The sequence below is a fragment of the Netta rufina genome (genome assembly GCF_964035555.1).
Source record: "Netta rufina genome assembly, chromosome: 1".
NCBI classification, from domain to species: Eukaryota; Metazoa; Chordata; class Aves; order Anseriformes; family Anatidae; genus Netta; species Netta rufina.
The window spans coordinates 6,244,890-6,266,561 of NC_140123.1; the positions used below are offsets into that span (position 1 = coordinate 6,244,890).

The following is a 21,672-nucleotide window of genomic DNA, read 5'->3' on the forward strand; positions in this document are numbered from 1 at the left end:
TTGTTTTGAGGAAAGCGTATTTTGGTCAAAAATCTCTCGTAGAATTCCCATTTGGGAGGAATTTAAAGAATGAATCTCTTAAAATTGCTGCTTGTTGTTCTGAGTAGAAGTGAGAAACGTTTGTGATAAACACTTCTGTTACAGACAAGACAAAATCCCACAGAAAGAGGCGTTGCAGTCGCTGGAGAACACGCTCCCTGTCTTGAACTGGAGCACACAAATTCCTCTGATGCATTCCCAGCCTCCTCCCATCTCGCTGCTGCAACATGTTGTGTTTGGCAGCCTTCTGATGACTTCCTCAGGATTTTTCCTCCGGGGCTTGTGATGACTGCTGCCTTTCTGATCTCCTGGAAGGAGGAAGGAGTCTTTGAAGACTCAGAGTGGGAAGATAGGTGTGGAGGGCAAGGCGCGCACAGCGTGCTAGGAGTGGAGTAGGGTCCAAAAGTTCAATGGCTTGTCCTTATGGGATGGCTCTTCTGCTATCTTAGGTTGGTGACCTGCCAAAAATGGTGTCCTAGAAATGTGCTAACGATAAGGAAACCAGCGTGGCAAGCTCGGGAGTTTTAGCTCAAGTGTTAGGGTGTTGTTGGTTGTGTTGTTGTTGCTTTGTTGGTGGTTTTTGTTTACTTGGTTTCTGTTCCTGGAATTTGGGCAGTCTCTTTATAGAAACAAACCCTCAACTTCTAGCCCTCAGTGTTCTTTTTTTAAAGTTTTTTCTCCTTCCTTCTGAGTTGATCTGCTGACTTAAAGGACAGCTTAAAATGCACCTATTTGTAAATTTTGCCGTTTGGATGATGCTTGGCTCTGCATTTCAGCGTGAGTCAGTATATTGAAGAGGAATATATTGTTGTGACCACCTTGTTCAGGAGGCCTGTGAAACGAGTTTGACTTGAAGTGACCATTTGAACTTCACAAAGTGGTTTAATCACATTGAAAAACTCGTTTCTTTTAATTAAAAAAAACACACGTAAACAACTTCCCTGATGTTTACAGCTTGTTCTTCCTTGTCTCTTTTTTAGGGAATGATTAGGCTGCTCCTAAACACTGGATGTGCTGGATCAATGACCTCTTACTGCAGCAAGCAGAGCTGAGAAGACATCGTTGCAATGGCGAGCAGCAATGCAACACCTTCCCAAAAGTATCTCATCTAGGGAAGCATGTGCTCACTCCACAGCAACAAAGCCAAATCTGTGGCTTTTTAAATCACAGACTGTAACGGGGTCCAGTTGTCTCAGTGCCTGCTGAAAAAAAACTTTTCTATACCCTTAAAAGGGACTCCAAGACTAACCTCAGCAGGATTTAAGATCATTCTGGACGCTTAACCCTACCTACGCCTGCCAAGATGATTGACCTGAGCTTCCTAACAGAGGAGGAGCAAGAGGCAATAATGAAGGTGCTGCAACGGGACGCAGAGCTAAAAAAAGCTGAAGAGGAGAGAGTCAGGTAAGGGACTTGACACTCCAGGATGTCCTGGGAAGACCTACACGGTTGGTATGTACCTGAACAGAACTCCTGTGTTGGTTTCCTTGGAAAGAATTTAGTTTGCAAGTATCAAAACCTGCAACCTGAGCCAGTGTGTAACAAGTGGGGGTATTTGCCAAAAAAAAGAGCACCAGAGCCCCAAACAAAAGAAGTCAGGGTAGATGCAGTCAGCAAAATGCCTGAGTGAAGGAGTTACACTTCAAATACCTGGAGTGTTGGTGTAAGAGTCCAGAGGAGGTACTGACACTATGCTTCATTGCCAAAAGAAGTCCTTGCAGGCCATGGCTCATGTAGGAAATTGCTCCCTGTTTGTGTCGTGGTGTCACAGAAGGAGCAATGGATTGTTTGGGAAGCTGTACTGCGGAGTGTTTTGTGTGCTGGGAGGTTTTCCTGGAGCTACCGGCAGGGTAATTGCCATGAATAGAGATGCGTTCGTTGAAAGCAGCATTGCCTCGATGGCTGGACTTCGGGAAGGTCACCCACACTGGTACAAACAGCAGCTTAATGGTGGTTTCAGCTAACACAGGCAGCTAACTGCTCACAAATGAGGATTTTAGCAGTTAGTCTCTTTAATTTTCTTTTTTTTTCTCCAGTCAGATTCAGTACCCAAAATGCAAGAAGGCCCAACAACAAAGAAGGAACCTTACACACTGACAGGTCAAGGTGCTGTAACACAAACTGGTATTTACAGCTCTGTACTGAGGCTGGATTTTCTCTCATTGATTCAGGAATCTTCTCTAGGATTCTTTTGAATTGTCATGTTCTCGATGGAGAGATGTATTCCCTAATTAAATCTTTTGAAGTTACTCTTAACCATGATGCTGCTTGTCTGCAGAGAAATATTCTCTGACGATTGGCATCTGTGTAGGTATATCCCAAAAGGAAACGAAACAACAGTCTGCAACTTGCTCCAAAAGCAGTGTTTATTTTGCTAAGTACGCTTGTACAGTCTTGGTGGCTTTTGGTCGGCTGCACTCAGCAAGTTATTAGCTTATTTCTCCTACTGTTCTTCTCCTGAGAACATTAAAGGAGAAACAAGTAGCTTCTGGTTAGAAAGGCATCTTTGCTCAAGGCATGTGCTTCACTGGAGGCTGGAGGTCCAAGCCTTACTAGCAATGTTCCTATTTTCCCAATTTTTTTTAATGCAACTTGAGAGGGAGATGGTTTTGCCACATCGACTTGTCTCCCATTTCAAAAAGCAGAGAAGGGACTTAATTGTAGCAGAAGGGGTATTTTCGTTTCTTTACTCCAGGCAGGAAAATACCGGCTTTACTGTTGGATTGGCACCACGGTGCCAGGTCTGAAAGCGCTCAGAAGTAATTGCAGCCATGAGTTTGAAAATATCTAGGAAAAGGAATCCTCCTGGAGCAGCAAATCTAAAAGGACGCTCTTAATTGTGGTCTGTAAAAACGCTGTCAACGAGTATTTTTGTCTGTGGAACTTGGCTTGTGCCATTTGTTACTTGTAGCTTGAGAGGGTGTGGTGGAAAATGCAAAGGCCTGCAGGTTGCAGTAGCCTGTAATCATCATGTTTCTACAACTGAGTGTCTCCTCTGGTTTCTGAATATTATAACTTCTGGAAGCTTACATCTGAAACCGATTTTCCTGCGTAGATGTGGCACACGGAGCTTGTTTTTTATATATGGTATATGTTAAAACGCTCCGTCAGTTAGCTCTCCAGCCAAGGAGATGTAATATTTTGGTTTGAATTCTACAGCCTTGCACACCTGGAGGACTCTTTAAGAGCTGGGATCGAATGTCGTTATCCAAGTATCCCAGCCTGACAAAGTGCTGTTTGTATGTATGCATAATGGAAGCCTTTTCATGTGATCTTTTTCCCCTCTAGAAAGAAATTCTGAGGCTCGAAGGGTGTTGTAATAACCCGTTCCATCTATGGAGCCTGTGTGCTGTCTTTCTGGAGTGTTGACAAACCGGTAACATGACAAAATCCTCTTTGAGCACCACCTTAGTGGAATTTTACAAATCGCCTGATGAGCCCTTTCCCTGCTCACAGCTTCTGCTGCTGTGTGGCTGAAAGTCAAAGTTGCCCACGCAGCCTCTTCAGGCCGTCAGCTTTAATTCCTGGCTCGTTGTGTGCTGTAACGGATGCTCACCCCATCCTGCAGCTTCTTCTGTGGTGCTCAGAGTTACAGTGGTGGTTTGGGGAACAGCATCCCTGCTTCCCTTTTACCTCTGCCAAGGTCTCTCCTGAAGGAAAAGGGATATTGACGCTTCTCATGGGCAAAAGGCTGATGGAGAAATCTGACTACAAGAGGTGTGATGCAAAGAAATCAGTGGACTCTTCATCCTCTTTTTTGCCTAGGATGAGAAGAAGCCTCTCTTTGCTCCATTACCCCAGGAGGCGCTGCCAGCCTTGCACTTCTCCTTTCCCCCCTTCTTTCTTTCTTTCTTTCTCCTTTCCCCCAGAAGCTCCTGGAAACACCGTTGCGGGCTGTGGTTGGGGTTATTTTCTCCTTGTGTAAATGAGGAAGGCTCGTGATAGGGAAATGCTGATGAGGAGCTGTTTGTGAGGAGGGAGGTGACTGCAGAGTGCCCTGTAATGCATCGGGGGCTGTGGCACTGGCTTTCACTGAGAGAGAGCTCCAGATCTCTGGTTCTGTTGGGTGTTATGTGCCCTTGCTTTCTCCTACAGGTCAGTGAGAATGTGGAAACCCTTGTAGAAATTGGTTTTTGTTCCTGTTCAGCCTTAGCAGACCTCTTACTCAGTCGCTTTGCAAGGCAGCACTCCTTGTATTGCATGCTGTCAGAAGGAAGTGGATTTTCTCTGTATTTGTTTTGAAGGATGGGAGGTATGTAAGGTATTAGCACGAGCTGTTAGCCTTGGTGGAACCAGACTAACGTGAAAGTGACTTTCAGTGACTGTCACCAGAATGCATTCTTAAAAGCTTCAGAAGTGCTTTTCTGATCGGTATAATGAATTTTGAGGGTGTGCTTAACAGAGAATCACAGAATCATCTAGGTTGGAAGAGACCTCCAAGATCATCGAGTCCAACCTCTGACCTAACACTAACAAGTCCTCCACTAAACCATATCACTAAGCTCTACATCTAAATGTCTTTTAAAGACCTCCAGGCACAGTTCTCGGTGGAGATGGTTTTGAACATGAGGACCAGTTCAAGTTTAAAGGGCTGGTTAGAGACAAAAGAACCTGGAGATGATGTTTTTCAGGTGCTGTCAAAACTAATCATCTGTCTTCTGAAAAGAATTACCTGTTTTTGCTGCTCTGCCTTCAGGGTATGTTTTCCAAATGTTTTAAGAATAGCTAGGGTTTTTTTTTTTTTAAAGTTAAGTCTCTGCAAAAGATGTTCATCTCACTACCTTTTTTCTTATAAATCCCTTTCCATTATATTTGGACTACTTCATGATAAAAGCTTGGGTATCTGTAAATTATTGGAAAAATAACATTTGGAAAAGCCATGTGGCTCACAGGCGAGGCAAGAGCGCAGTGTGTTTGTACATGCTCTCCCTTCTGTCCTGATGAGTGGACAGGGTGACACCTTGTATGTTCGAGGTATCTTAGGCTGGCCATCATCCACACTAAGGTTTTTGGAAAGCTTTCTTGGGTTCTGGATCAATGCTGTCACCTGTACATGCCTTCAGTTTCTCTACATTTATATCTAAGGATATGTTAGGATCCTGCCAGAGGCATCCTATCTAGTAACGTGACTCTGGGGTTTCTCTCAGGGGACTGATGTCACCCTAGGCCTCAGTGGATTTTGATTCAAACTAATCTAGTAATAATAAGTGCAACTAATAAGAAAATAAAGCCTACAGTTCTTGTGGAGCTGATTTTAAAAACATACGAAACAAAACCAAACTTGCTTCGCAGTGAATTTAATTATTGCATTTCTTAGGACGTAATCTTGTGCCAACAAGGAGATTTTTTTATTATGTGAGTAATTCCAGTGTTAGTGATAAAAAAAAAAAAACAAAAAACAAAAAACAAACACCTCCATGTATTGATCTATTGTAAGATACTAATGGATAGGTTGCTTGAACTCTTTCTCTGAAAATACAGAGAGACAGAATTGTCAAACAGAATTTGCTCTCACATACTTCTCAGACATAGTACAGAAAAAATGGAAGATAATAATAGTTATTAATTGAAGTTCATGCTATTTTTCTAATTTGTACTCAAATCATATACCTGGATCTATTGGTTCTACTAGGGACTTCCAATTAATTTTAACAGCCTTACTTAGTAATCATGATTCTGAGACCTTTTGCTGTTATTAAAGCTCTCAAGCAGCACCCACAGTTGTTGCTTTCTTGAGTATGTAAGTACCTGAATAAAGTGACGTGAGCAAGTTCCTGTTGGAGCTGCAAAGTGCATCTGTCTGGGGAAAGAGTACAGGCTCCTCTCTTCTGGAATTATTTTGCCTTGTGGGCATTTTTTAGCACAAAATGTGACTTTCAGTATCAGATATTACCAAATGAGTGCCAAACCGAAACTTTTGTCTTTAGGTAGATTGGTCTTGATGCTGTATCTGGTCTGAAATCCTAAAATGTAATCCAGTCTAAAACATGACATCAATTCAAATAATGCAGGCTCATTTACAGTTGCTGTGTAAGTCCTGTCATCTGTCATTTGGCCAGGGTTGGTTTTTAGGCTTTATATGTCTATTTTTAACTGGTAACATTAGGAATGTTGTGTTTGGGCAGATCCTGTGTGAGAATGCAGGTACTTATAGCAACCTTGCCTTCTCAGATTCAGGTCGTCTTGTACTGCTGTCCCAGGCTGGCTCTTGTCACAGATATCTTGTCACAGGACAGCTGCTCCTTTCTTGAGAAGGGTTCAAGGTTTGTTTTCCCTGGCAGGTTTATTTGGGTTGTGTATGAAGAGGGAGGCGAGGCCACTGGGAGCTTCGATGCAAATCCTTGAAAGCAAACAGGCCGACCAAACAGTAGAAGGCTGTAAGAGAAATGAGGCAGGTGGAAGCTAACAGAAACCATGAGGGCTGCCAGACCTTAAACACCTGCCCTCTGCTCTGCAACCTCAACAGATGAGGTACCTGTTGCAGATGAGATATCCTGCTACAGATTTCCTGAATGGAATGAAGTCAGGCTTGTATAAAGTAAGGAATGCCCAAGAAAATTGTCTTTGTTTGTCTGCTTGGGCAGTATCTACATGATTTATCACGTAATACTAGTGTAATGAAGCTTATTTTGAGCTTAACAGTGCTAGTAATAGTAGGAGAATAAATGTGTTGACTATGTGGTAGGAAAGCATACAAGAATAAAGGACTTGGTTTTCAGTGCATAATGTATATATAGTTTAAACGAAATACAGGGACAAGATGTTAGTTTGGTGTCCCAGGTGTTAGCACATTTTTAGGAGGGAAATGCTGCGTAGCAGGGTTAATCTGGTCTGTAAGTTTCACAAAAAGGTGTTTAGCATAGAAGCTGGAATCACTGTTTCTGTTCCAAAAAACTTATTTCAGTGAGTCACTCCAGAGTTGCCAGCTTTCGCTCCTTTCTCTTCAAAACCAGGCTTATCTCACAAATGTATAGTTCAGCCATTCCGATGTTCCAGGTCTGAATTTCTTTTCCTCTCCTACTTCAGAATAAATGCCAGTTTGTCTCTTTAGCCATAAGGATCTGTTCTGACTACAGCCAATTTACTCCTCCAAGGACTCCACAGCAAGAAGGTGGCTGAGATTTTCATCAGGGTGTCAACAGTAGACTTCTGCCTATCCAGAAGTCTGGCTGCATTAAAACAGAAGAACGTGCACAACCACGAACAGAACTAGGCTGCCTTCTCCTCATGCCCCTGCCTACTTCAAATTACCCAGAACATTGCTACCCAGGGAAACCCCAAAAGCAAGATTTGAGGAGGTGTTGCTGATGAGGTATCATCACAGGGATGGGGAAAGGTGACCTAACCTCACTGGTTTCCTGTGTTTTCTTACTGCAGCCTTCAACCAGTTTAAAATTACATTGCATTATTTATACCAATCAAATAAGGATTGATTTTTTTTTTGAAAATTATACACATGTAGCTGCTATGCAAAAAGAAAAATCCCTATTCCCCACTCAGGCTTGGCCGTTATAAAAGTTCTGGGTGTAGTTCTCTACCAAATGCCAGAGTTCTCTATCTCTGTGCCTTATTGAGATATGGGCAGTGGCATGTTTGTGCAGATTGTGGTGTGTACAGTTACTCCTTTCGACTTGTAAGCCTTTTATGGCTGTTTAGCCTTCTCATAGAAGAAGGAAAAAAAAAAATCACCAGGCCTGACAGGGTGTCTTGTCTAATATTCTTTTACTCCTGTCGCTGCATGAGTGGTCCTGCAAAAAGCATAAAAATGGCTTGTTTGGATCAGCTTCCAAACACAGAACCTAAATCCCTTTTCTTTTTGTTGGTTTAGGGTTTTTGGTTATGATTGCAGCAAATAGAAAGTGAGGATAAATTCCTGAAAAGTCTCTCTCCTTCCTTCTTCTCTACTCATTTGGTATTTCGTTTGTAAGAGGAAGGCTTTTGAAGTGGATTTATAGACAAGTTGGTGGTGTCAGGCTTTAAAAGATGTTTGTTTTGCCACTGGGCACTGGGGTGCTTTTATCACAAGTTCAGAATAGGAGTGTGTGAGACACTAGTAATAAATAATATAACTAAATACTAATTAAATCTATTAGCAACCAAATCTGTTGCTTGGAGCCAAACACAGACCCTGATTTCTTCTGAGTTGTCACCTCTCGCAAATTCTCTGGTGGTTTGTAACCACCAAGTAAGAGGGAAAAGGGGAAAGAGCGAAGAGATGCTGAGGAGGTCTAGCTGAGCAGTATTAGATATGGTACGTAGATATCAGGTATGTATTGTTGGATATTGTTCTTTAAAAAAACAAAACAAACAAACAAAAAACAATAATGGCAAAAAGACAAACAAACAAACCCCCCGAGGTCATTATCGCTTTGCTTTACCAGGCAGTGAGCTCTCACACCAGCCTACAAAGCACAAGATAAATGGTGTGGATTTGCTGATAGCAGGGTTGACGCGGGCTGATTGTATCGGAGCAGATTTCCTGCCTTGCAGTGGTGGTACCATTGGTTTAGCCTGCTATCAGATGTTCCAGAGGTGGGGAGAGACAACCCGTTTTATACACGATGGGTAGGCTTTGCCTGCAGAGTGCCTGACAGTTGCTTTGCATGCAAAATCCAAGTAATTCTGCACACACTTCATGCCCAGGTGGGAAGAGGAGTTTGTTGTCTTGCCATCAAAAATGTTTTACCAAGACACAGTGGGAAAAGCCTGCTAAGTAATGGGTAAACTCAAGTCTTGTTTTAAAAGAGGGTTTTAGAGTGAATTCTTTTTGTCTTGCATATCTTCACTCTTGAGTTTAACCTCTCTGTAGTAGAGACAGGAGCTAGCTTTATAGTATCTTCAGGCTGTTTCACTTTGAAAACTGCAGCACAGGGTACCTGGCACATTGAGAGACCACCGAGGGGCTCCACAACAAATGCATACGTTATGTGAAGTCATTACTGCGTTTTTTCCTAACTGCAAACTCGGCAGACGGAGCCTGCAATCTGAATCCTAAACTGGGTTCCAGCTAGTCCTTTCCTCACCAGGAGGAAAACGAGGTAACGCCACGTTGGTCAGCCTTTCTCTTGACAGAGGAGCTGGCGCAGGATCAACCTTTGGCTTCTAGTTCCGTGGCTTCCAGTTACATAGCCGTGGAAAACCGTGGTTGCAGTCTGGCTTCTGCACAATTCCTTTAAAGGTAAACCACAACCTAAATCCTTTGCGCAGCAGTGAAACAGGCACACACAGTACGATCATTTTTTTTTAACTGCTGAGGCTTGCTCACAGCAGAGCTTGAGAACGCAAATTGTGTTGTAAAAATTGTCACTTGTAACCTCAGCATTTGTTTTTGAGTCTATGATGTGTTGGTGAACGTAGACTTCCCAAAGCTCTTTTTTTTTTTTTCTTGACAAGAGCTAAAACTAATTGCATTTCTCTTATTGGAAATCTGCCTCTTTATTTGTGGCTGTAAATGGCTGGGAATAACTAGTATTTGTTGCTTTAATTCCTCAGAAGGTGGGACTGAGAGACTATATGCTTTTCTTGATGAGAGGAGGGATAAGACAGTCTAACCAAGGTCAAAAGTGCTCAGACTATGCAGGTGAGAAGGAAGAAGAAATAAATTCCTAAGTCTGTTGTGGTCAGCTTCCATCACGTCTTAAAAATGCAAGCTCTGCCAGCCAGACACGTAACTTGTACAGAAAGTGCAGGGTAAATTGAGGCCACGCTTACCCCTGTGCTAGCACAGTTATCTCCCAAGGTCCGGGAGGCCGGCTGAGCTGGTGGAGTTCAGGCACGCTGACTTCTGTGGGCAGCAAGCAGGGGTGGGAGCACAGCATCCTCCATTCCCTGACAGCTGAAATGGTGCAAACCCTGCTTCTGTAGGGATCTACTGAGCTCGTAAAGGCCTCCTGCCACACCCTGGTTCCAGTGGTTGCACGCAGAGGTGAAAAGTGAGCAATGCCCAGGCTAGAAGGGCTGAATCAAGCAGAGGGAGGCCGTTGAATGCTTCTCCTGTGACTCAGACCCTTCCCACTCGAGAACCTCCCTTGGAACGTGTTCTCATCCAGCCCCGCAGCACCAGCTGGGGTCAGAGCTCTGCTGGCCTGCGGGCTGTGCAAATAGCTGAAAAGCCAGGCCCTAGCCTAAAGAAGCATCTGTTCTGAGAAGGTGAACAACACACTTGGGAAAGAAGGTGAAAGGGGGAAGTGATCATCTGTGTACAAGTTCTTCCATTCCTCCTGATGTTTGTGAACCCAGACAGGCTGAGCAGCGAGGAGTTGCCTCACAGCTGCGCAACGTCTGCCTGAGGACAGGGGGAAGCTACAGCTGGGCTCCTTTTCCGATGTGGAAGACCTGCAGTGGATGAGAAATGCATGTTCTGGCTTGGATGAAGCACAGTTATAGGCAAGAGGGAGGGTCAAGTTTTACATTGCCCAGTAATGCTGAATCCTGGCACTAAAAAAGCCAACGGTGACCTTGGCTGCTGGCAACCTCAGTGGGATGTAGGTGATTCAAGGCAGAGAAGCTGCTCTTACATCTGCGGAGGAGGGACTGACTGTTGACAGCTGCTTTCCAAGAGAAGTTCAAGTATTCAAATCCTGCTATAGCTGGATTTTCTTGCCCTAGTAGGCTGAAGGAGGGGGTGAGCAGCAGGTGAGAAGGGCCTCTTCGTGTCAGGGTTGGGACTGGCTCAGTGCCCTTTTTCTGTAAGGAATCCCTGTCTGTGCTTGGCAGTCTGGTCTGTGACATCCAGTAAAAGGCTTGTGATTGTAGCTGGGTGAGTGGACAGGAAGTTTCTTGACCTAAACACACCAGCACTACAAAGCTGGCAGTGACCTTGGCCATCAGACCTGCAAAGGATAACACCATCCTGTAGCAACGTGGCACGTGTTTAGTCTTAATGTTTCTGAGAACTTGCAGAATTGTTTTCTCTTCGGCTTTGTTTTTAGCTTATTTCCTGAAGCGTCACGAATGGAGAAAGCGTGTGAATCCCGATTTTATTTTATTTTTTTTATTTTTCCTCTCTTGAGAAAGTACCCTCTAAATCTGCATAGCAACTTTCCTGGTCTGTGGGTTGGTCTCCAGGCCACATATAAGACAAATGACTCACGTGTTATGTGCCTAACGAGGAAAGGAAACGATCTCTGAAACTGCAAATCCGTTAAAAGTATGACCTGAAAAAGCAGGGTGACCCTGCTGCCTTCCTCTGTAACTTCTTGCATTCACATAAAACTTATCAAAAACTGGAACCGTCTGTCCAGTACGCTTCTGGAGGGTGTGTATAGAGGTGGTAGTATCACATGAACAGCTTGAAAAAGCATCTGAGCCTCAAAACAGCCCTGAACTCACCTTTGGCACAGATTTCCTGTGCTGTCCTGATAGCTTATCTCAGCCTTAACCTTGGGACAACGGGCCTTCGGAGGCAAGAAGTCACAATCTGCAGTTACTGGAGGCTTATCCAGGGCTGGCTCAGCTTGTAAGTTGATCAGAGCAAAACATCTTCTCGAAGAGCTCCTTTAACGGATGCTCTGAGGGTAGCGGGGCTGAGGCTTTTCCCTCCCCAGCTCATTGTCATCTCTCATAATCATAACTCGTAATCAAACAAGGGAAGTAACTGGTTAGAAGAGGGAAATAGTATGCTGAGACAGCTTGAAAACAATCAAACAAGCAAAAGCAACAACAAACAATCTAAATCCATAAACAAAAAAAAACCCCACACCTAAGCACTTCCAGAGCACTGCACTGGAACAGATCCATCCAGGCTTCGATTATTTCAGCTCCTTGTCATCTCCTGATTTCTGCAAGAGGTGTTTTGAGTCTTACAAAGCAGAAAGACAAAGCAGCAGAAAATATTTTATTACTTAGTACTTTTTGCCACTTCCTTCCCCCACCTGTTATCTTGCATTCAGTACTGGTGAGGAACCTGTATACATGTATCTACATCATATTTCGTATTTCCCTTCTGTTCATACAGATACATAGTCTGTGCATGTCTCTGTCATTCTTCAATCTTTTTTTTTTCCCTCCAGGCATTTACCAGAGAAAATCAAAGACGATGTTCAGCTAAAGAACATGAGCGGACAGTGGTTTTATGAAGCCAAGTCAAAGAGGCACAGAGATAAGATCCATGGAGCAGATATTATCCGAGCTTCCATGCGAAGGAAGCCTGCCGCTGTTGGTAAGCATCTGGCTTATGTTTGGTTGTGGAAAGGCTGGTGTGGAGATGAATCTCTTAGTTAACTATCTTCTGACACTGTTGTATGTGAAATACAAGAAGAGTGTGTAAATGTTATGAACAGAAAATGATTCAAATGGGGGTTTTTGTATGTAATTTTACAGTGGTAGTTTTCCACTCAAGCAATGCTATGTACAAAGAGGGAATTCAGTGTGATCACAGAATGGTTGAGGTCGGAAGGCACCTCTGGGTCCACCTGGTCCAACCTCTGCTCAAGCAGGGACACCCGGAGCAGGCTGCCCAGGGCTGTGTCCAGGTGGCTTTTGAAGATCCTCTCTCCAAAGAGGAGACCCCACAGCCCCTCTGGGCAACCTGTGCCTGTGCTCCATCACCCACCTAGCACAGAAGTGCTTCCTGATGTTTAGACAGAACCTCCTGTGCTCCAGTTTGTGCCCACTGCCTATTGTCCTGGCACTGTGCACCACTGAGAAGAGCCTGGCTCTGTCTTTATACCTTCCCTTCAGGTATTTACAGACGTCAATAAGGTTCCCCTAAGCCATCTCTTCTCCAGGCTAGAAAGCCCCAGCTCTTCCAGTCTTTCCTGATAAAAAAAGATGTTCCAGTCCCTTAGTCATCTTGCTGGCACGTTGTTGGACTCTCCAGTAGGAAGCAGGATGTGATTACTGCTATCAGGAGGGACAGGCTTGTGTTTATGCATAGGACTAAAAGCCTCCTGCAGTCCTGGATTGCATTCTTGAGGCCCTGTGAGTTACCCTAGAACAGGTGAAGAATCAGACTGAGGGTGTTCCCACTTCAGTGTGGATTTTCCAGATTTTGGATGGTTTGTTTGAGACCTCAGAGATTTAATTTTGTACTTTTAAACCTTAAAAAAAAGAAATCAATCAAATTTGGGGATATAATGTATGTAACATCAAAAGTAAATGCAGTGTAGTGTTTCAGGAGAAACAAAACAAAGAGAACATAAGAGCTGCCCCACTGGACTAAGCCAAAAGCTTTTAATACCCGCATCCTTTCTCTGAGTGCCTGGCAGCATGTGTAGCCTCCAAGACCAGCCTGCAGCCACTTGCACCAAAGAAATTTTGAATCAAAGGAGGTATTTGTAGATTTTTTTTTTTTCTTATTAACTTGTCTAAGAAGTTCTTTAAAGTTGTGCCTCTTTAACACTCACCATGTCCTGTCTCAAGGCCTTCTGGAATGAAGGTTTCCCACATAAGCCGTAAACATTTACTTTTCAGGATTTGAGCTGATTGCCATTAATGTTATGCCTGGGAAAGAAAGCGAGTGGTCAACCTGTGTTCATAGAAGCATAGGTAAAATAGTATATGGGATTTTATAGTTGTCTTATAAATCTCTCCAGCACCTGGCTTTTTTTTAGCCTGAAGAGTACTCATCTCTTTTGTTGTTCTTTGTACAGGAAGCAATTTTATTTCTGAGGCCCATGTCCCCTCTTGCCCTCCTGTTGTTCTACCAAATCCTTTTGACTAAAAGGATTTTACGTACATACGTTCATTCAGATTGTACTGAAATGTGTAATTTTAAGCTCTATTAAGGGATTTGTGTGTGCTAATGAGGCAAGTATGATGCTTCTCAGTAATGGTGGAGGATTACAGTTTACTACTTTTTATAGTGTGTTTTTTTAACTAAAACTTAGCCAGATTAGACAAAAGAAAATAATTCTATGTTACACCTTCTCAATACCTATATTCCTGGAGATAAGTTTGGATAGCAGCAGTTTAGTCAGCTGTGATTACTGTCTGGCAGATTTGGGACTTTACCTTAACAAGGAAAGGCCTGAAACAGAAGGCACAAATTCACAGGAGGTCAGTGCAGAGTTTTCTGTGGTTTTGCCTAGTGTGGCCTTCCTGAAAGTTACAAAAATCAGCTGTAAAACTCCAGCTACAGTTTACAGTAACTCTTACATATAGCTTAAAGGAAAGCACTCAAAGATGTATTGTGAAGGAAAGTTAACTACTCCCAATCTTATTACTTGAACAAAGGCACAGTGTTACATTCAGAGCTATGTGCAATGCTTGGCTTCACTGACTCATTACATACCAAGATATTTTTGCTTGTAGATATGGATGATGAAAAATAAGAATGGAAATCTTGCTTATTTTTTCATACTGCAAAATAATAAATTCCTTCATAAAGGATTAGCTACCTGCTTACATGAAAATTATGACCAATTTCCAGTTTACTGCTGTAGAAAAGGAATAGTTGACTTGATTTACTGAACCTCAACTTTATTTTCAGTTTCCTGTGGCTTAGTTGGTTTTTGTTTCTTCAGCTTACAGAGGTTGAATTTTTAATGTTTATCTAGCTGCAAGAAGTACGGGGTCAGTCTTTACCAGGGTTGTTGTAGGAAACTTAAAATTGTAGAATGGTTTGGGTTGGAAGGGACCTTAAAGCCCACCGAGTTCCACCCCCCTGCTGTGGGCAGGGACACCTCCCACCAGCCCAGGTTGCCCAAAGCCCCATCCAGCCTGGCCTTGAACACCTCCAGGGATGGGGCATCCACAGCTTCTCTGGGCAGCCTGTGCCAGTGCCTCACTTGGTGCTCTGAGGGAAGAATTCCTTCCTTACATCAAATCTAAACCTACCCTCTTGTAGTTTAAACCATTCCGCCTTGTCCTATCACTGCAACTCCTGACAAAGAGTCCCTGCCCAGCTTTCCTGTAGGTCCCTTTAGGACACTGTGAGGTCTCCCTGGAGCCTTCTCTTCTCCAGGCTGAACATCTCCCGCTCCCTCAGCCTGTCTTCACAGGAGAGGTGCTCCAGCCCTCTGATCATCCTCGTGGCCTTCCTCTGGACTTGCTCTAACAGGTCCCTGTACTTCTTGTGCGGCCGGCCCCAGGGCTGAATGCAGGACTCCCAGTGGGGTGGTCTCAGCAGAGAATCACCTCTCTTAACCTGTTTTTGGTGTGGTCCAGGATGCAGTTGGCTTTCTGAGTGCATGTTGCTAGCTCATGACAAGCTTTCTGTCCACTAACCCCTTCAAGTCCTTCTCCTCATGGCTGCTTTTAATCCAGTCTCCACCCAGCCTGTATTCGTGCTTGGTACCTTGCACTTGGCCTTTTTGAACTTCATGAGGCTGGCATCTCCTCCCCCATAGTGCCAACTGCACTATGTGGAATTTATAGTAGTATTAAAATATATATCCTTGAGAAGGCACCAGATCTAATTCTGTACATAATTCAAGTGTAGTGGACTTCTGAGAGAGATGTAAGACCCAGTGTAACTACTTCTCTTTGCTTGTTGTGAAATCCTGTATAAACATGTGGGAAATAACAATCTTCTTCTTTCATGTTGTAGCTGAAGTGAGTCAGAGCAAATCAAACAAAGCAAAGAACAGCTGGGTGAGCAATGTGAATAAAGAAGTTTTTGTGCAACCAGAACTCCATGGCATCGTGGAACATCAGGAAGAAGAAGAACTGAAGTCTAGTTCAAGGTAAGCTGTCTGTTCAATCCCAGAATGTGTACATCAGGACTGGTGAAATGCCTGAGCTGTAAGTTCCTCCCAAAACATTGTCCTTCCCTCTTATTTCAGAGATCAACTATTTCCTTAGAGCTTCCAAGGAATCAATATGTATGGAAGGCTGACAAATTGTACTTGTCCACTGTTAGATGGTCTGTATCTGAATGCAGCTCTCTGTAGGTTACTTCTGCAAGGAGAAAGCTGCCAGTGCTGTGTGGAATGGTCCCACGCATGTTCCTCATGTCACAATTTTGTCTTGCTCCAGAAGTGAGACCAGGATTTTCAGGTTAGACTAGCAGCAGGCTGTGATCAGTCCTCTACAGTCCCCTTACTAATATGGGGACAGAAACCTCTGCATCTGTTCACCCAGGGAGACTAGACTATTGATTCAGCCTGAATTTTAAACTTGGACTATACAAAGAATCAGATTGAAAAATTGCTTTGGGATGGTATTTTCCATGGTGTATGTTTTAAGACCTCTTACACTTTTGTAAGGAGGCCAAATGTACTTCAGGTGGAAAGAATGAGAACTTTTGGATATTTGATAAATGTGATTCTACCAAGGAATGTCTCTCTGCAAGGTAGTCTTCCATTCAGAGTAAGGCAAGACAGCTTGCGTGTGACTGAATGTCTACAGCTGTTGCAGTAAAGCTGGATGAGTTATTTCGGAGCTAAGGAGGATTTGGTGTTTTATCACTTTAGCTAAAGTCCATAAACATTCCAAACAGCTTCATATTGTTTAGAAATATCCTGAATTGACTTCTAAGAGAAACAGTTCCTCTCTAAAATGCCTACATGTTAATTTGCTGTGTGTAAAGCTTTCAAAAAGGCTGCGTTTGAAAACAAATGGTGATTTCCTAGCTAGGGAGTCTCCTAGCACATGGAAATTAATGTCTTTAAACAGCCAGGTTCTCAACCCTATTGAGGAAACAAGAACTAGGGTGTAACAAATACAACTATCGTTTATGCTTCCAGTGAACATGGTGAGGTAAGAGCAAGAGTTCCTTTTAGGATGACTCCTTTTACTTCTAGTTTTACTTCTGTGCCATTGATTGGTTCTGTAAGCTTTCACCTTTTTGTCTGTCTTCTTCATCCTTCTCTGTACGTCCTTTGTTTTTTCTTTGCAGCAAGGCTTGTCTCCTCCTATGCGCTTGCACAGTATCTAGTAGCAGTTCCATCTTTCGCTTTCGTGGGCTGCAAACTGGGCATACACGTTCATGATGAATGGCACCAAAGGTTGGTGTAAATCTTAACAACTCTGGCTTGCTTTGCTGGTCTTTCTTATCCTTTACATTTCATTACTAGTGAACTCAGAGGGGTATCTGCCCTACCTGTGTCTGAAATTGTCCTGAAATGTCAACTAAATTGCTTTGTCTATAGACTTCCCAAAAAGTGGAGTTGTATGGTAATGATAATTAAGTTTGCATAGCATAAGAAAGAGCTTAGCTTCCCCTTCCAAGTTGACTGACAATGCTGGCGGTGTTAGTTTTTACCCAGTGTAGGTTATTTACAGTGGCTTTTACCTTCACAAGACTATGGAATGATTCCTTTATGAACAGCAGAAGGCATGCTGCTGTTTAATACATTTTTACAACATTTTGCATGTCACCTTCCACATCAGGGAAAGGAGATGAAACTGTAAAAGAAGTCCAGCTTCATATTTGCACCATTAAAACTTCACAGATTTTGTGACTGACCAGAGAGTAACAAACTTCATAAACTGCTAGGGCAGCTTCTTCAAAAAAAAAAAAAAAAAGCAAAGTGAGGTTTAAGAGCATGTAGACTGTTTAGAATGTGACCAACTTGATTGTGATCTTTAACTTAAGGTGCTTTAGTGACTTATTTCAGGTCACACCCACGTGAATTGTGATAGCTGTTATCCAGGACCCTCTCCTGCCCTCTGCTCCCAGTTGTGCTGGCTGCCAACCTGTGTGCCTTATTTATGTCTGCTCAGGATGTTCCCCCTAAAGCAAGCTCCAGTAGTCCAGGCTTCATGATGCAGTTGGAAACAGACCTGAGGAAGGGATCTGTAACATGTGGGCTGGGCACTTACTTGCCCTCACTTTGCATGCATACTCGATTAGATGTCTCAGATTATTTGCTTGCTCCAGCATTTCACATTTGGTAAGGTAATGCGGCAAGTCTATGTGTAATTCAGTGCTTATGATTTCAGTAGAGGCTTATTTCACTGCAGCTGAGGTTAGTCTATGCAATGGTGCAGCTGGGAAATTGTAGAAGGTGCCATACGTTCCTAAATTATTCCTCCTTTCTGTTCTCTTGATCCTGGACTTTTGAAGAGCCTGGTCTGACCTGGCTGTACCTGCGTCTAATGGCAGCAGTTGATTGAAATTGAGAAGGGAGAACGATCCTAGGAAAGCAGTGACCCTACCTGTTGGGGGAAAGAAGGGGTATTTGATTCAGGCTTTAGGATAGCAGAGTTAATTTCTGTTGACTCTTCCTCTTGCAGCACAATAGTCTCAAAATGTCTGGAAAGAAGGGGATGAAATCAGGCATTACTTTAGATGTTGGTATTGCCTGAAGTGAGTTACCAGCTTCTAGTGTTCAAATGCTACCTGTGGTTCAAGCACTTGAGCCTTTATTATGTTTTTCAAGTGCTACATTAAGGGTATGTTTGTGGGAATTTTATTTTTAGGTTTGTTTTTGCTTTTCTTCCCTCCCTTTCCTTCCCCTTAAAAGAATGGGCTTCAGGCCATCGCTGGCTTTGCAGACTTTGTACAAAGTAAGCAGCTGCTAACCTCAGGACTGGGACCAGAAGATACGCAGTAGGCTTCTTTTGTTCTGGATCCTATTAAAGCAAACAGCTTCTAACTGAATGTTAGCTCAGTTCTAGTAGATCTACGTTTGCATGCTTCTGAGGCTCAAATTCAGCCCTGGGGCCAGCTCAGTTGCTATTTTGTCAGGGTGCTGTGATATTAGATGTAATCAGCCCACAATAATATTCTTAAAATTAGCATGGTGAGCTCCAACCCCAGGCCCTAAATGTCAAACTCCTGTAACAAAGCTATAACCACTTGTTTTTTTTGTGGGCGTTGCATCCCAAGGTGCCTGTCTTGCATACCAGGCCAGTGAAATGTCTTTTGCAGGTGTAACCTTGTACGGAATGAGTTTGGATAGTGTGACTCAGACTGTCAATATTACCTCTGCTCGGTGATAACCATCTGTCTGTATGCTGATTCTTGAAAAAGGGCACTGTTAAAGGGGTTTTCTCTTTCCAATTAAGATTTGTAGGGGCTTTTCTTCCCCAGGGTAGAAAGTACTCACTCCACTATACTGAACAAGTGACAAGTGTGGGTCCTAAAGTTCTGCAAGGTGACAAATTAAATAAAACCCTTAAGTCTTAAGATCCACATAACTTTTCTGGAATAGCAGGGGTGCTGGGATACCTAGATAAGGCCATTTATGCAGTACTGTTAAATTGCACTGGCTTTACTCCTTCCAGACAGGAACTTCTGCACCAGATTCCTAACCATTTGGAACGAGCTCAGGAAGATTATTTGCCTGAATGTGAGGCCACTTCTGAGCAGACGTGTCAGGCAGCGCACACAAATCTCTAACGCCTTCCTCTGCCTTTGCTCCTGCCTTGACCTCGTTGCCTCTTGGTTCCTGTCCAGTGCTACCAGTGCCTTCACGGGTTTGGGTCTGCACTGTGTTTTTCAGTGCTTTGTTTTGCAGAATTGCAGTGCTGCATTTTTTTAGCAGGCAGTATTTATTAGCTTGGCTTCATGCACTCTTAGATTAGCCTTGTGAATACACGGGTCTCTTTGGCTTTCTCATCTGTATAGGTTGTGGGTAAATTCCCGTGTTCAGACCCTGTGTCAAGAAACTCAGTTGTAGGGTCTTGTTTTTTTGTTGCCCACTTTTTCCACTTTTCCCCTTCAGGATTTTCAGTATATAACGCCAAAGTAACAACTCTTTGATTCTTCTGTGGTACATCTGAAGTTGCACTGCATTGAAATATCGCAGGATTGTGTCTGTGTTCCATAAGCATTTTGAAAAGTCTCTCTCCACCCGTTTTAAAAAGAAAAAAAAAAAAGGAACTAATCAGAAGAATGTCTGATAAGTTTCCTACACCCAGAGTACATAAGAGCATTGCCCTTGTTTAAAATAAGGGAGGGGTTGAAGCATTCATGACCTAGACCTTAAAAAAAATAAATAATAAAAATCATGTTTGTGCTGTTGGTCAGTAGATGGTCAAGATGAGACATAAAGTACAGGAGCTCGTAAAAGCAAAAGCACAAACTCAAGTGCTCATAAAAACAAGAACCCAAACTCCAGCCTAATGGAATAAAGACTCTTTAAATATATGTATCTTCATTTCTTTTTAAAGTCATAGAACTAAGGATCAAAACTGTAATGTGAAATGAAGTTTTTGACAACAAATTAAAAGCTTCAGTATTAAGCTCTTTGAGAACTATACTTTTTCTTATTTAGGAGCTGGGATTAGAAAAAAAAAAAAAAAGAATCTTTAGAGCTGGCGTGTGCATGTGAGAGGCTGCTGCAGTTGGCGTTGAAATACAAGAACAATTTATTTTGCTCACCCATGAGTTCAGTGCTGAAGTTTGTATCACTATCCACAGAAGTGTATTTCTTAGAAGTAGTGTGGAACCAGAAGAGCAAGGAAGAGATGGAGAAGGTTATAGCTCAGATAACTGTTTTTGTATGTTTGTTTCCAATACCTTGTGTTCAGGCTGCCCATTAATTACCTTCCTTGTAATGATGTTTCTCTACAGTAGGAGTGATGTCACTTTTCAGATGTGCTTAGCTGTCCGGGTGCCCACCAGCCATTTTTCTTCAGTTTTGAGGTTAACAGTGCTGAAACCTGGAGAAGCTGGGAATGTTGCTCTCTACCCAGCAGGGCAGACTGTTGCCGGTTACGTGATCAGAGAGATCTTTTAGACTCAAAATATAAACAAAATCTGATTGTTTTTGGGGAAAAAAAATCCTTTTGCAAGTAGTCAAGTAATGTTTTTTAATGTAACACAGGAGCTGTTTCTTCTGGCTGTTTTAAGTTCTTCCTTGGGGTATACTTAGTCAGGACGACAATTAATAACTTCATTTATTTGCAAAATCTGTGGTTTGATAACATCTTAATTGAAAGAATAGCTTGTAAGGCCTCCCTCTAAGGGAATCTGCTCTTGTCTGTGGCATGTCAAATCTTTGCTGTAGTGCTCGGGGAGTTCCCCTGATTTTTCTGGCTTGGACACTTTGCAAAGCTCTCTTTTTACCGTACTTAGCAATTTTCTTCACTTTGGTTTCAGTCCTAGAAGTACAAATGTAGGACAAGAATAGTGGTAATACTGGTACTGTTTGGAGAATGGTTATGTTTACTTAAAAAGCTTGCTCAAAAGTATAAAAGATATCAAAAACGCTGTTCCTGTCCTGGCAAGTAGAAGTTGCACTGAATTCTTTAACAAGCAAAGAAATTGTTGCAAGGAAATAAATCATCAAGGTCATCCCCTTGATATGGGAAGGAGAAGGTTTGATTCTAAATATGATGAGAACACTGAAGAGAAAGCTAGGTGCCAAGAGGTCATATTTGAGTATGTGCAACTGAATATCTGTTTTGCATTTTTAAAAAGGCTTAAAATAACACCCAGTTTGCTGAAGTTGTTATATGTTGTTTCCTTGCAGTTCTAAAACAGTAACTTCAGGATTAGACAAACCAGAGGAAAGATCTATGAAGACAGCAGTCTCGCCAGTAAAGGTATGATTGGTATTGAACACAGCAGATGTTATCTCTTTATATTTTTGTGTTTCTTTGCTTGAATGATCAAGATAATTAGATATTTGAGGAAGAAAGATAATAAGTTGGAAAAAAAATAGTATTTTTTGTTCTGGAGGGAGATAATGGAAACCAGTAAAAGTTCAGTCCTGATGTGCTGTTATGGCTATAATCATTGGCTTTCTGTGCTTGACATTATTTCCAACTCCTTTAGCCACTGAAAAGAAATGTCTTGCT

At 42.7% G+C, this 21,672-nt stretch overlaps 1 protein-coding gene across 2 annotated transcripts in view; it reads left to right on the top strand.

The window, feature by feature from the left end:
• Window positions 1-1,264: 1,264 nt before the first annotated feature.
• SYTL2 (synaptotagmin like 2) overlaps window positions 1,265-21,672 on the top strand; it is a 41,275-nt gene continuing 20,867 nt past the window's right edge. For both annotated transcript variants that reach the window (XM_084284553.1, XM_084284554.1), the window contains exons 1-4: window positions 1,265-1,443; window positions 12,051-12,199; window positions 15,530-15,665; window positions 21,345-21,417. In XM_084284553.1, the coding sequence (XP_084140679.1) occupies window positions 1,343-1,443; window positions 12,051-12,199; window positions 15,530-15,665; window positions 21,345-21,417 (459 nt within the window). In that variant the 5' untranslated portion in view covers window positions 1,265-1,342. The remainder of the gene's footprint in view (window positions 1,444-12,050; window positions 12,200-15,529; window positions 15,666-21,344; window positions 21,418-21,672) is intronic.